Source organism: Epinephelus lanceolatus, chromosome 22, assembly GCF_041903045.1.
Source record: "Epinephelus lanceolatus isolate andai-2023 chromosome 22, ASM4190304v1, whole genome shotgun sequence".
NCBI classification, from domain to species: Eukaryota; Metazoa; Chordata; class Actinopteri; order Perciformes; family Serranidae; genus Epinephelus; species Epinephelus lanceolatus.
The window spans coordinates 10,745,755-10,761,997 of NC_135755.1; the positions used below are offsets into that span (position 1 = coordinate 10,745,755).

Genomic DNA, 16,243 nt, shown 5'->3' on the forward strand with positions numbered 1-16,243 from the left:
TATAGTTCGCAAATTGCCACAAAACCCGACTGCATTGTGACACTGCAACTTAAATGTAAGCCAAATAATTCAAGCTGTTTATTTTTGTTTTTGACTGATTTATTTCCAGTTTTAAGCTATTTTATTTAACACAAATAAATTTAATTATATATTTTAATTTTTTTTAAATTCATTTTATTTATTTTTAATTATTTATTTTTGTTTAATTATTTTTTATTATTTAATTATACCTTATTTTATATTCAATTATTTATTTATTTTTTAAATTATTATTTTTTTTAATTATTATCATTATTATTATTATTATTATTATGTTATTTATTTATTAATTAATTAATTTATTAATTAATTTATTTATTTATTTATTTTTAATTATTCTATTTATTTTTTATTGGCCCTCATTTGTAGTGACACTTATCAACACATTTAAAAAAAGCATTTATAGAACACGGCCACTCCTTTATTTTCTTAATTTATAAAAGGAAACATTTCTCAATAAGCTTCAATGCACATTCTGTACCTTATGTTATTTATTTATTTATTTATTTATTTATTTATTCAGTTTTTCTTGTTTGTATGTGGCTACATAACGTGAACCAAGAATAAATATGATTCAAACAATCTTTACAAAAAACTTTGACAAAAATACTGCGTGGCATTTCAGTCAGAGTTTAGTCAGACTTTAATTGTCAGAGATTCTTTTCGTAGAAAATATTTAAATTCTTACAGTTAATATTTCACATAGCACCAATTTTGTTGGTGGATTTTTTTTAATATATATTTTTCAATTATTGGCTGCAGGAAGTTGACCTTCACCTTTGAAAAAAACAAACAAAAAAACCAGCAGCTGTACATGAGGAAACTTTTAGAAAAGCATTTGAACATCACATAACAAGTGTATGTATGGAAGCTAATTTCTGCCAGCGTGATTTAAATCAGTTAAATTTGATTTATAAAACCCAATATCACAATCACTTTTTGTCTCAGAGGGATTTACAGCATACAACATCCCTCTGTCCCCGGACCCTCACAGCAGATATTGGAAAAACTTTCTTCAAAATAATGACTCCTGAGCTCTGAACATAGCCTAAAAACATTCAGTAAGGAGTCCTTAGCTTAGGAGTGATTAGGAACGTTTTCAGAGCAACTCTGAGCAAGGAAGAGACAGAAACTTTTACCTTGGTGTGGTTGACCCAGATGCTAGGTATGATGCATTCTATTAACAGGTGTGATTGGTTGTCACAGACACACCTTTTGTGAGCCTGCAAGGTGAGGACACCCAGTGGACATGAGATGAACTGCAGACTGTGAAAGTGTTGAGACAGACTCAAGTCATCACTGCTGCACCGTTGTGTTTGTACAGTTTCCCAAATATCTTATGCTGTGTCTCAAATTGCGTACTTCTGTACTTACACTTAAAATTTGGAGTGCATAAGTGCATTCACACTGACAAGTATGGAAAAATGCAGTGCACTATGAGTACCTGGATGGTGCACTCAAAACGGTCAAGAAGTTGAGTGTGGAACTATGGACATTTCTCGCCCTCAATGGTCACCATCTTGGCTACGTAGCAGAAGAAGAGGGGCCACTTTTCAAACTGGAAATGGCGGCCGAGGACTGTGCGACCGTGATCGTCCGGTTTTCTGCACTAAGCACCACTATACTGTTGTTGGGTATAAACCAGCAGTATGTTTATTGGGTTAATTTAGCAGTCTGTAATGATTTGGTACCGCTAGGCTGACCAAACGTCCTCTTTTGCCCGGACATGTCCACTTTTCACGTCCCGTCCGGGGGGGTTTTATAAACTGATGATAATGTCCGGTTTTCCGTGTGTTTGTGTGTGTGTCTGTGTGTGTTAGAGTGCGGCACGGGCAGCATATTTCTGTCTGAACCCGAACTGAGCCCGACATTATTTAATGACCAAAGCACTGACTTTGTGTCACACAGTTGTTACGGTTACAGGCTATTTAACAGGCCAGGCGTGCTCAGCGGAGAGGGAAACCTCCGTGTTTGAGACGGGAGCGGGAGGCGGGAGGTCCGACACTCAAGATGCAAGAGGAGAGGGAGACATAAAACAAAATAAGATAAAATAGGAAAAACCTGTCTCCCTCTTTTATTTTATTTTCAGCGTTTAATCAAGGCGGAGGCGGGCGGCTGGAGGTCCGAGACTTCCAGAGAGGAGAGAGGTAGAAACAAACAGCCAATGTGTGTCTGTGTGTGTTATGTTCAGGTGTTGTCACGTAAATAACAGTGCCCAAGCACTAAACAGGACAGACAATAGGATTTTATTTATTTTTACACTACATTTTCACTGAAAGCTGACCGAATCCGACCCGAGCCCGAATACAATTTATAGCTACATTTTTGACCAAACCCGGCCCGACCCGTCGGGTACCGTCGGGCTTGGATCGCCACACTCTAGTGTGTGTATGTGTCCCTAATGGGGCCTATCTGAATTTCTGTCTTTGAGAGATATTATTTTGTAATATAACTGAATTTTCTATCCATACATATAAAATATAAATATATTAAAATGATAAGGCATCTTTGAGTAAGCTGCGAGTATCATTTAAGTAGGCTATGTCTTGGCTGGCCGAATGTCCTCTTTTTTGGAAATCAAAATATGGTCACCCTAGGTACCGCGAATGCTAATGCTAGTTTGCTAACTAGCTAATTTGCGGTCGTCATCTCCAGTGAGTGCACAACGGCCGTATTTGGTTTGAGACAACACTACCCTGTCGAAAAGTTTGCGCACTACGCCAATAAGTACATAGTGCACATAGTATGCTACATGGAAGTGTACTAACAGAAGTATGTGATTTGAGACACAAGAAAATTTTAGTTAGTATGATGATGGGTGGCATGGTGGTACAGTGGTTAGCATTATCGGCTCACAGCAAGATGGTTCCTCTCACCAAAGCTTTTTTAAAAAAATAATGTGAAACTTCCTCAAAATGACGAGTAAGTGTCTGAAAAATATTCTCACTATCTCACACTATCTCGTGACTTTGGGAAAGTTTCTCATCATGACTTGTGGGATCTTACTTTAATAATCACACTGGCAGAAATGGGCTTCCATATTTATGTGTTTCTGTGTTTCTGGGGAAGCAAAGTCACGTCTGATTCTCCTGTAACGTTCAGGAAAAACTGTAAATGAAGAGTCTGAAAAGAAAGAGCTTTTTCCTCTGCTTGTAGTTCTTGCACCTCTGCAGAGGCATGTGGTTTCTGTCGTTCATCCAGGACCCGGAGTAGAGCACACCAGAGCAGGTGTAGCAGGCGAGGGGGTCGCCTCTGTGGGTGTGACCTCACTGTCTGTGTGAGAGTGTGTGTGCGGCATCACTGACGTTTGAGTGTCCTCCACTGTGTCCTCACTGTGAGGCTCCGTGTGCGTCTCAGTCCGCAGGTGAGGGGGGATGTACCCAGACTGGGGCTTTGTGTGCTCCCTGTGATGGTGCTGGTGGCTGTTGGGGGATTTTGCCGGGCAGCGGCCCCTCTTGTCCTGCCCCCGGAAGCCCCTCAGTTTGGGGCTCCAGTGTTCCCGCCACTGGAGGGCCAGAGTGGAGCGGTCCGCCACCAGCCGACTCTCCTCAGGGCCCCAGCCCCGCTCCCCCTCCTCCGCACCGATCAGGAGGAAGGTCCGGCCCACGTGGAGGGCGGGGCAGCCGCAGCTGAGGTCCCGGTCGGGGACCCAGAGGGACTGGGGGCCCCTGCGGACGCGGGAGGTGGATGCTGTGCGGAAGACGGTCTGGACGGAGATGGAGAACTGCCACCAGGGACCTGAACGCTCCATCCCTCTCACCTGCACCTTCAGCACTGAGAAACACAGACACACAATATAAATATAGTTTAAGTTTGGCTTCATTCTTCAGATTTACGGTAGCTTCGATTTTATTTCAGAGGCAAAAATAAGAAAAAGTGAAGAAGAACAAACAGTTTGTGGACTTTATTTTCCTTTTTTTGACAAGATAATAAATAAAAAACATGACACCAACCGAAGTCCTTGAGACAATAGGTCTCCAAGTTCATCCTGACTTTAACCTGAGAGGGCTGGCAGTATGAAACACACTCCTCCGCTACAACAGACACAGAGACAGAGAGGGGGAGGGGGAGAATGCATTAGATGAGAGGGTATCATTTCATAGCGGGCATATCAGCACATGTCTTTTCCCCTAATTACAATATGGCTGCTTCTATTTGTCATCACAGTATCCCGTGACTAACAGATGACCCCATCTGCAGCAGGTGGGACATTCCTCAAGCCGCCACTAGGAGGGAGTGGTTAGCTGCTGCATAAAGAGACAGAGATTCATGTATGTTTTACATATGATAAATATGTATGCTGTATCAACAAGGGAAGTTTAGCGTGAATTACTCTGTCATTATGGCAAAGACGTAATTTCCTTTCACTGAAAGTTACTGTAGACATTTTGATTTTTGAGTCTCAAACATTTATTGTCTGATTTAATTGCAATGTAGATTTTATTCCTCACACTAGTAGCTACAAGGTGTTTTATAAAATTATCACAATAATGTAAATAGATATTAAAAAAGACCAAACAGGAGCAGATGAACCCAAGTGGGACTGAAAGAAAACTAGACGGCGTGGGAGACCCTTAGGTTCAATTATCAATGAGCTGTAAGTATGTGAGAATCCTGGTTTTTCTACATATACTCAACTCTATGATTTATTTAACCTTTTTTAACCAGGAAGTCCCACTGAGATTGAAAATCTCTTTTACAACAGAGACCTGGTCAAGGTAGCAGCCAATCAGAGCACATTTAAAATGCAACAAATACAACATATGATACAAAAATCCACAATAAAACAACAACTAATCATTCATAGTGGCCTCTCTGGGAAACGAGCACATGTCTCTTTATGATGCCTTTAAATTCATCAATGGAAATAAGTGTTTCTATTTTAGATGTTTTTGAAGATTGGTCCATGTCCAAGGTGCAGAGAAGGCGTCCAACCCACCAAATCATAAAGAAAACAGTGATGAGTAAGTGACTTTGCATTTGTAATCCAACAATGATGCATGTGTGTCCCCTATATTGAAATATACTGCAGGGATATGGGGCTTAAAACAATCTAAAATTGCAGACAGGATACAGAATAGAGCCACACAATATTTTCTGGGGCTTCATAGATTTAGAGAGACTCCTTTCCCTGCGATTCAGGTAGACATGGGCTGGGTACCAGGAGCGGTGCAACGAAAATGTGAAATGATTTGATTGTGGAACCGTCTGATCAAAATGGCAGTAAATGAGAAAGTGTTTACGTGGAGTAAATTACAAAGTTCTTTATACAGTTCTGCATTGACTTTACATGTGATTCATGCCCACGAATTGTTTTAATTGCGCCCGGTGTTAAAACAACATAAAAAAGTAAAGTAAATGTTGACTTATTGTTTCACATGGGACATGAACTGTGGTCTCCTGGTCGAAAGTCCGGTGTTTGTTTGACCCATCCACCACCCCAACCTCCTACACACATTAACTTTCTCACTGTTTATACGACCTACGCCATAGCTAGTTCAAAGAGGGGTCGTAACACTAATCAGCGCCCATTGTGTGGCATCGAATTCATTTGTGGTTGTTTTGCCCCATTTTTTTTTTTGTGTCTCTGCTGTTCCTTTGCATCTTTCTTTTTTTTTTTTAGATATTTTTTGGAGCATTTTTAGCCTTTAATTGATAGAACAGACAAGTGTGAAAGGGGGAGAGAGAGAGGGAGTGACATGCAGCAAAGGGCCACGCTGGAGTCGAACCCGGGCCGCTGCGGCAACAGCCTTGTACATGGGGCGCCTGATCTGCCACTAAGCCACCGACGCCCCTCCTTTGCATCTTTCTGTGGTCACTTTGAATCTCTTCCTGGTCTGTGAGTGTTCATTTGAGTGACATGTTATAGATGAGGGGCAGCGGGCCCCCTTACATGCCCGGTAGGCCCAGGCATCATTCAGTAATCCCTCCATGGTTAGGTAACCCTTTATACTTTTCAGTCAAACTTACTGCGTTTGCTCTGTACGAAACAAAAGTATGTCATGTAATGTGACGTAATTACCTAAAGGATAATGTGTTCACACCAAATGCAATTCGAGTTTGAACGTTGGAATATTTTGTGTTGACTCACTTCATATTTGCGAATAACTTGCATCGTACGTGCGTGAAATCACTGAATCGATGAGTGAACTTCCACCAGTACGTCCTTGGTGTCAAACGTCCCCAGAGGATCTCATTGCTGGTTGGCTATGGCGGCACGGATTGGTCACTGAAGTTCAGATTTTTCAACTCTCATGAATAAGCATATGACGTAAAATCGTGCTACTTGCTTCATTCATGCCGCTTAATTTGCGTATTTCACGTCATTCGCGCTTGCCCATCGCGTCTTATCGTGTCTTTACATTGACTTTACATGTAATACACTTGCTCAAATTGTTTTGTTCATGCCTGGTGTGAACACAACATAACAACTTAAAGTTAAAAGAACTGACATTGACTTTTTGTTTCACATGGGACATGAGCGGTAGTTCTCCTGGTCGAAAGTCCCGTGTTTGTTTGACCCATGAACCACCCCAACCTCCTTCATACATCAGCTTTCTTGCTCTTTACACTACCTACGCCATGGGTGGTATAAAGAGGGGTCGTAACACTAACCAGTGCCCGTTGTGTGGCATTGAATTCATGGGTCCATGACGACAAAGGATCCTATGCAATGTTCCATTAGCATTGTTTATGTGGTGCCAGTTATGTGATTTTAAGTACAGATGTAACAGATGTATGTATTTATTGATAGTTAAAATATTTGTCACTGGTTTCTGCCAGCAGATCTACTCACCTATGCTGTACTGAGGTTGGTAAACTGGGGTCGGAGCAACCTCTTGAATTCCTGCAAACATAAGCACAGTTTCAGGCAGGAGCACGAACACAGAGAAGCTTCAGCATACCCACATGAGCTGTCAGGTTGTGTGTGTGTGTGTGTTATGTGTGTTATGCCTAAACGCCTCTTGGTGTGTGGGGCATGTCTGCACAGAAGATAAGCAAGTGTCAGAAACGTGTGTGTGGTCCTTTTATGGGCCAGAAAACTGAGGCTCACTCTAACACACACACACACACGGATACAAACTTGACTTTTAATAAGGTTGAACCATCACTTCTTGTATGGTTTTGTCTCAAACATTAAACACAGTATATTAAAGTTGCCCGTGTGTCCGTGAACCGGTGCGTACATACATTATCCAGGCCTCTTGTAAAAGTGTGTGACAGTGCTGCCATATTTCACCAAGTTCACACTCCGTCCCCCCGTCCGTGTGCTGTCCTCTCTGACACAACTGGGCCAGTGACACCCTACACCCCCCACTTTAAAAAGACAGGAGGGTGCTGTGTGTTTGTATGTATACGTACATACAGTATAGGTGACAGGTCAAAATTGGGTAAATGCATCTGTATTTTTAGATACTGTAGAATAGTTTTGTTACCGATACTAAGACAATATGTCTCTCTATCTGGCTGTGAAGAATATAAAACAGATTTTTCTGTATCTAAATACAAGCAGTCGTACACAGACTTTGTCTTTAAAAAAATAATATGAAAAATCAGACTTTGACTCCGAGGGACTCGGTTCGATTGGGCGGGGAATGCCGAAAAATTTCACACCTTCATTTGGTTCGGTTCACTTTCACACTGCACTTTTTAAAGTGGACCTGGACAACGTCACGCAGTTACAACAGCTGCTCGTTTGGGGGCTGTATTGCCCGAAACGACCTCTGACCAGGAAAAAAAAAAAGCACGGAAGAAGAAAATCCGGCCAGGACCGAAAAACAGAAATCCATCCCCTTCAGCGGGCTTGGTCACCACAAAAAATACGGCGAGCGATGTGCTCTACGTCACTTCCTGTGTTTGGTTCACTTCCTCTCTTTGGTCCATTTACATTTCCCACTGTAAGCGAACAGCACCAGGATTCACTTGCAAGTGAACCGAGACCCCGAGTTTTCAAGCGGACGAGGGTTCGCTCCTTTGGTCCTCACTAGAGTTCGAATGAGCGTTCACACCACTCCAAGCAAGCCGAACTATTCGTGGAAGCGGACCAGGGTTCATTTAAAGTGGACCAAATAGAGCCAGTATGAATACATCCTTCATCATGGTTTAGTCAAACCAGATAACGAGACGATATCCTGGGTACATTGAACTGGCTTTGTAGTACAGGCCTCTGGTCTCATTCTGAAGTCATCAAATACCGGCGCTTGGACAGTGACTTCCGGGTCAGACACCGACGCAAGAAGCTGCCCTTTGTCGTCGGTATGATAGGCGCCATCAGCGTGAAATGGCGCCCAATAGTGTCCAAGGGAAACATGGTCAGACAACCACTGTGTTGCCAAAAATCTGAGGATGCATGTTTGAAAGACGAACATCGGTGAGCAGTAGATGGTTGATTTTAATATACTGACCCAGAGAAACACTGAACATTTGACCATGGCCAAAACATTCCTTAGAAACCTTTTGAAAAGTCTCCTTTATGTGTCATGTTAAGAGGATATTGAGCTGGGGAACATACTGTAGCTACACTCCTGAGACATATACTTGATTCTCCAAACTTCCTGTGCCGTTCAAAGTGTGGATAAAAAGCTACAGTGGGAGCTAACTTTAAGTTTAGCCTGGCTGCTGCGTGCCTTTTGGTCTGTCTGATGAGAGGCGAGGTGTTAGAGGTGGTGGTAGGGGGTAAGAGATGCTATACATAGCCTGAGATGGTCTGGCAGTAAAAACAAACAAGGTTTTCTTTCACTCACTCCTTTCACTGGGAGAGTTATGGGTCTGGGCCCTGTGATGGGGGCCGTTTTGAGCTGCACAACAGGTGTGAAGCTCGCCGCCGCTGGCTCCCTATGTCACCTGATTGGGGCTTACCCAGCATCAGTGCCTGTGTGGTTGTCGGCACTCGCGCGATGAGCCGGGGAAGCGCACGTGGATTAGCGCTCGGGGCTGAGGTTCGGTGCTGGCCAGGCACACAGATACGAGTAGCAACAATCCACTTGATCTGACGCTGATCCCACATCAGCTGGAGATGAGGTTTCCCTGTAGCGGTCAGCTCATGTTAACGCTGCTATGGAAACCATCTCTAGGGATGATGAGAAGGGGACACGCTGGGAGATCGGGCCAAATTAGTCTGGACGGCAGCGGCCCCTTTTATATTGAGCTACTACTTGATAAAGGCTTAGAGAGCTTGATAGGAGGTTTAATCCATTTAGGCCGCGAGCAAATGAGGTTGAAGGAGAATTAAAGCGGTCACTTTGTTATGATTGACGACAAACTATTAAAAGTTTGATTTATTTAAGTGGGGTGGCATGCAGTGAATGCTGAGAGAAGTTAAGACCCATAATCCATATTAAAACAAGTCCTTGAGCATCTGATCTGAGCTTCATATGATTGTTTTCTGAGCTGCCCTCTTCATGATAAAGGTTTAGGAGACTCAAACTACTTGCACAAGGTTAGGGAAAGACTGTGGTAACTGTTATGACAAGCCAGCGTCGAGGGGAGCTTCTCTTTTAATGTTTTTTCGGCTCTAAAATATTGTGCTACCTTTTTCTTTTGCTCCTCAGAGACAACTTCCACTAGTTTTCCAGATTCTGATTAAACATTAATACTCAGCCCAATTGCCAGAATACATATTGGCATTGTACATTTATACAAACCACTGATATGTTTAATTTGTATGTTATTAACAGCAGATTTGTTGAAACTTTATGTTTCTTTCCATTTTAATAATGCTGTGGTTAATGTGGAGTCAAGTTTAGGCACAAATCCACTTGGTTATAGTTAGGAAAAGCTCATGTTTTGGCTTAAAATACTCACTTTTGGTGCTGGAAATGCAGCAATGTCTCAGTAAAAAATTAACATTTTAGTGGTGTTATCCAGGCAGGAAATGCAGGGATATCTTGGTAAATAAACAACCATTTTCGTGGCCCTATCCTGGCTAGAAATGAGGCAATGTCTCTGTAAAAACAACTGCTATTCAAGGCACTATCCCTGCAGGAAAGGCAACAATGTCAAGGTAAAAAATGACCCTTTTTGTGGCACTACTGGCAGCATTTTCAGACTACCAGAAAATACTACCTTGGCTGGAAGACATGGCAATATATCTGTAAAAACAACTGCTTTTTTGTGGCACTATCCTGGCGGGAAATGCAGCTGTCTTCGTAAAAAAATAGTCGCTTTTCAAGGCACTATCCCTGTAGGAAAGGCAAATGTCTTGGTAAACAGTGACACAAAACAGTGTTTTATGGCACTACCATGCTGGAAGACATGGCAATGTCTCTGTAAAAAACAACAGCTTTTCATGGCACTATCACTGCGGGAAAGGCAACAATGTCAAGGTAAAAAATGACGTTTTTTGTGGCACTATCCCAGCGTGCATACAGTGACATCTTGGTAAAAAAAAATAATGGCTTTTCGTGGCACTATCACTGCAGGAAACGCAGCAATGTATCTGTAAAAACAACAGCTTCTTGTGGCACTATCCCGGCTACAAATGCAGCAATGTCTTGGTAAAAAACAACAGTTTTTATGGTACTACCTTGGCTAGAAATGCAGTGATGCCTCTATAAAAAAAAAAAAAAAAAAACCCAAATCTTTTTCATGGCACTATCTCTGGTGAAAACACAGAGACAAGTTGCTGAAAAATACCTACATTTGGTAACTAAAAAGCTGTTGGAAATATAGTAATGACTCACCCAGGCCACTCCATCCACCATCCCCTCCACCTCCTGATGAATAGGTCAGCTCATATACTGTACCACATCGCTTTAGAAATGCTGACATGACATGTGTAACGTACAAAAGTAACGTATCTGTGGTTAACAAATCGTAAAAATACAACATTTTCTTCAAGTGGCTAGGCTGTAGTGTTGGTAGTTGACTTACGTATGCAGGGCCGCAGAGGGGACTTGCCCTGTTTGTATCCCGGGGCACAGCGGTTACACCTGAGGCCGGTCACCCCTTCACGACACAGACACTGACCTGATGTCTGGTTACACCAGCGACCCACTGCTCCCAAAGGATGGCACTGACACGCTGAAAAGGAGAACGAGAAGATTAAAGGGATGCTGATGTCTCATGTTTTTAAGCCTAGAGGTTAAAGCAGCCAGAATTGATGTTTGTTGTTGTTTTTTAGGCTCCTTGGGGGCAGTAAAACAAGCTGAAAATTCTACAGACATACTATTCACTGTACGAAGTTAACAGTGCGGCGTGTTAGCAAACATATGTAATGCTGTGTCTCTTTCCATCTAACATTTTCAGCCCTCTTTTATCTCTGTTTTGGTCTCCACCTGCTCCTGAAGGAAACATCTGGCTCTGGCTGCTAGATGCTCCAATGTGTTCATAGCTAATTGCTAAATTTGCCCACTGTTTGGTGCAGGGCAAGAAGTGTACAACGGTTTATCAAAGCTTTCAACCTAAAACAGCAGCCTGCTGGAAACGGCATTGAACATAGCTAGTTCCTAAAATGTTGAGGCAGATGGTGAGAGGCTGTCAGTAAATAGTTTGTTGGTCACAGGGAAACAGAGATCTGTGTGGGTACATGAGAGCCTAAAAAAGAGGGTGGGTCATGGGGAATACCACCAGTTGGTCCATCCAATTGGACAATGGAAAAAAAAAAGCAGAAATGATGGGGGTGCTTTTTTCCACTCTACGTTTTTTCAACTTGAGGAGTTCAGAGCGCTCTGGCAAAAATGCCAGATGCCTAGAGCGCAGAAACACGAGGCCTGTAGCGACGCAAAAACAGCAAGCAAAAAGCGTAATTCTCATGCTTCAATGCTTTCTGTGTGATCAGGCCTTAATGTGCATGTTAATATCGTCACTGATGAGAGTGGTGAGAGTGAAACAAAACAGAAAAGCTGCACGCTGTAAAACCAAAACATGGAGCTGAAAGATGCTAAAATGCTCCGTAGAAATGAGGGAAACTGTCACAGCTCAAGTTTCTCGGGTTATGTTTCTTATTTAATTCATTCACACATCTCTTGTTTCAGATCACTTCACTTCCTGCCCCTGCCTCGTTATCCTTCCCCTCATCAGAGTATTTAGTGAGGTCTTGTTTTCTCTCAGTGCCAGTTTGCTGGCTTGTGTGTCCAGTGTTCCAGCCTTTTGTTTCCCTGTGTCCTTTGCTTGTGTTTTTGGATTCAGCCTGTTGATTGACTCAACCTCTGCATCATGCCTCCACTGATTCAAACTGTCCTCAGAGTCATGGGTTTGACTCCAATCTCACCTGGTTCACCAGTTGTTACAGAAACTGCAAAGATGGGTGATCATGCTCTACGGGATTGTCACTACCAGTGATGCCTTTCACATTGCACTTGATCATTTGACACATTTTTTGACATATAAAAAAGTCCACAGTGCAGTTTTAAAGAAGTAGACTTATGACTGGTTGAGACTCCCAGTGAAGCTTTTCGGCTATCATGTCGTAGAAAACTGTGGTTGTGCTTGTACAACCCAGTCTCACTCCAGAGTCGTCGAAATGTGGTGCTTGGGCAGTGAATTGAAAGTTAGGCTGGCAAAAGTCCAAGAACAGTGGGTCGGAGGAGTGATGGATGGGTCAAACGACCACCAACTTTCACCCAGGAGAGCAGTGTTCGCGTCCCATAAGATTCTAAAGCCAAACCCTGTTCTGTTTTCCTAAACCCAACCACTTGCGTTTGTTGTTGAAGGAAAAAAAACAATCAACTCTTTGTGTTGTACCAATGTAGTGCTTGTATTTTGAAAGAGACTGTATGCAAACTGTAAATTTCCTGTATAAACAGAAGTGTATCTTGAAAGAAGACAATGCATGTAACAGGCAGAACTTGACACGGTGTCCAAGAACGTCAACAACCAACACACCCAGGGTACCTTGTATGTCGTAGAAAATCCTTGACCAAACGCCGATATGTGATGAGGTCGGAGTGACAATGTGTTGTATGAACAGAGCAATAGGCATGGAAACAAGTTATATTTGGCTGAGTTGTTCTGGATTTGTGGAGACGACCACATCGAGTTTAGACAACACGAAAGCAAGTTGAAGATATATGAAGCCAAACTTTTGTGACGGCTGCACAGAGGACAGTAAACAGGATTAAAGAGACCATCCATCAGTGACGGGACCCAGGTTTAATCCTGTTTGACAGCATCCGTCCTGAGGGAATGTCCTTGAGCAAAGACCTCTACTCTACCCCATAAAAGCTGGTCTGTAGCTGTCTTGTTGTGCAAACAAAGACAAATTCCCCTGTAGAGCTATCGCCTGAATGTCACATGATGGCGGTGATGATCGGAATTGGTTATTTGTCATGATTTCTCAGGAATAGGAAATAAGGTCCCGTTGTTATCCCTGGTGCTTTCAGCCCACCAAGACGTGACCAATCCTTTGTCTATTTTAATTCATTTCGTCTGTTTTTGTTCTGGTAATGTCGCTGTTGTGATGCTGTATAATGATTACTGCCTGGATTTGCCACGGTTTATACTGCAAAGCTTTTTATTTATCACCACTATCACAGCGTAAGCCCCGATGAGAGAAGACAGATAGGGAGAGGAAGCCGCACTTCAGCGACTCTGCTCACACTCTGGTAATATTTAAATAAATCCTTACAGTGAGTCCAAACAACCTGACTCGAGAGAATGAATAATTGGCCTCTGAAGAGTAACTATGAAATAAAGCATCGGTAAATTAAAGCCGGGACGTGAGACTGTGCGGTGGAGGATATGAATCTGCAGTTTGCTATGGTTTCATAAAAAGTGATAAAATACGGGGACGTTTAATCACAGCTGATATTTTTTGATCCCTGCGTGCATGTCAGACTCAAAGAGAGCCCATTATCTTTGGATATATTAGGCCCGTGGTCAAGCCTCCACATGCCTGAGTGTCACAGTCACTTAGGACATGTGACCAGTCAAAGGTCAGGGGTCACAGCAGATGCCAGCCAGTGGTAACGATGGGGATTCAGGTGGCAGCTCAGTGGGTGTTTTTGTGTGCGAATCGCTAACAGGAATAGCTGCCCGCTCTCACAATGTAACCACCCCATAAACACTTGTGTACGGAGACAGAGTGGGCATGTAAACACACAGAGAGACAGTGAGACATAAACACCGTCTCTCAAACTGTGTTTTGCTTTTCATCTTCCAGGAATGCACAGTTGGTTATTTGAGTTACTCGGCCATGCTTATGCGCAAATACACAAACAAGATATACACTTCCTTCATCCCCTTAAAGGAATCCTTCACCCCCCAGATGACCATTGTATATCAGTTTCTCGCCCTGTGCTACACTGAATTCGCGAAGACAACTTGGGTTTCTTGCGTGCCTCCACGGTGACGGAAGAATCCAGGAGGACACGAGAGCTGCTGGTGCACCACTGCCTCAATTGGTAGTCTGTTTGTTTTACTGTGTGACCTTGCCGAATCAAACACTAAAATGCCAAAGTCACACATCTACACAAAGAAACTAGAAAGCTTTACTCAGTGTAGTACAGATCTCTGCCAGGCCAAGCCAGTCTCACTCCGAAGTCATCGAATACTGGCGCTTGGTCAGTGACTTCTGGCGTCAGACACCAGCAAAAAAAGACCTTTCACATTAGCATGATACATGGCCAGATGCCGTTATTCTGTAACAACGAGCTTCCGCACGTCGCACAGAGCAGATTGATTTTTTTTTATTGCTAATAGGCACTGTATGTGAAATGTAGATTGCCTACAATGTAGCCTAATGGAGGATGAATGTATTTTTAATGGCTAAAACACAACCACAAATCTTTAATCCATGTAATTAATTAATAACTGGACTTTGAACAGCATTAACTTTGTCTGAGGGCTACGACACAGCAAAGTAGGAAATTACAACAATAAACACAATTAAAACAAACAAAAGAAACCATTTAACTACATACTCTGCTAATTTACTCATGTTAGAAGCACAAATATCAAAGAAGAATGTGCAAATCAACAAAATCTGCAAGTCTGACATAAGACTGGTTTGTAGCTGGACCGCAAAGAATTTAGGAAATTGTCCCTCCTGGCTCCCTTACGGTCAAAATGGTGGCAAAAATAACAAAAAATGAGGATTTATTCATCTCATATCGTGCCTGACTTTAGTGGATTGTAACATATTAGTTATGGGATTAATCCGCAGGTGCTACGGTACAAACTTTTCTATGGATGTCAGTTTTTGAGCCGTGATGAATGCCAAAATGTGGCGTGCAACAGATGGAAAGGCTTGTCATTTTTAGTCTCGATGATTCCCTGAAAACTTGCAGCCCCTACAGACTGGTTAAGCGGAGTGAGGAGTCAGCACTCAGTGATGGTATTAAACAGTCAATAGAACAGATTTTTCAATAACTGAATCACAGCAACCACGAGAAGTCCTTCATCATAGTCATACATGTGCACACGAAATATTCAGCTGACTGGTCCAGTAGTTTGTGAGCTTTGCTGCAGACAGACAGATACACACATTCTCACACACACAACTAAACACATAATTACACCTGGCGGGGATAACCGATAGATCAAGGCAGCAGTAGACCTGCAGCTCCTGTGTTCAGCAAGGTACAGTAAAATTACCGTTTTACTTTACGTTCAGCTCCTTGTTGGAAAGGCCTGCGTGTTTGGGAGGTACTGAGCATACGACTGGATAAATGAGACTTGAATTATGCTGCACAAGTTTGTAAACTGATGTTTTGATATAGTTTCGCTGTTGTTGAACATGGACCCCTATGACTTAAATTCACAAAGTATTTTCTCCATTTTTGGATTCTTCGTTCAACACGGAGGCATGCAAGAAAAACAAGGTTTTCGATACAAATTCAGCTTTCACAGGGTGAGTAATTGATATAGAAATGATCATTTGGAGCATTCCTTTAACCCTTTTAAACACACACACACATAGTGACTAACGTTGGCAGGCCTTGCGGTGGTTCAACGGCTTGCTGTGGTCGCGGGTGTACCCGTTCTGGCAGTACTGGCAGTGGCGTCCGGCCGTGTGGTGGCGACACTTCTGACACACACCTCCGCTGCGCCGGCCCGACTGCTGAAACACCTCCATGCTGAAGCGACACTTGTGGGAGTGGCCGTTACATTCACAGGCTGGACAAGGGAGAGAAATAATAAATATTAGCGATGGAAATGCTCATCACAAGACCTCACAACCAATGTGTTGGATTGGCTCCGTTTTAATAGGCAACTTTAGGGTCAGGGGTAAGGTAAGGGAAAAACTTTGTCCCAGAGGGGCAAT

The 16,243-nt window shown here is 42.8% G+C and overlaps 1 protein-coding gene across 1 annotated transcript in view; it reads right to left on the minus strand.

Annotated features, from left to right (window-relative positions):
* Positions 1-453: 453 nt before the first annotated feature.
* ntn5 (netrin 5) overlaps positions 454-16,243 on the minus strand; it is a 36,779-nt gene continuing 20,989 nt past the window's right edge. The window contains exons 4-8 of the mRNA XM_033651931.2: positions 15,907-16,095; positions 10,912-11,061; positions 6,836-6,886; positions 3,993-4,073; positions 454-3,813 (exon numbers count right to left, since the gene is read on the minus strand). Of these exons, the coding sequence (XP_033507822.1) occupies positions 3,233-3,813; positions 3,993-4,073; positions 6,836-6,886; positions 10,912-11,061; positions 15,907-16,095 (1,052 nt within the window). The 3' untranslated portion in view covers positions 454-3,232. The remainder of the gene's footprint in view (positions 3,814-3,992; positions 4,074-6,835; positions 6,887-10,911; positions 11,062-15,906; positions 16,096-16,243) is intronic.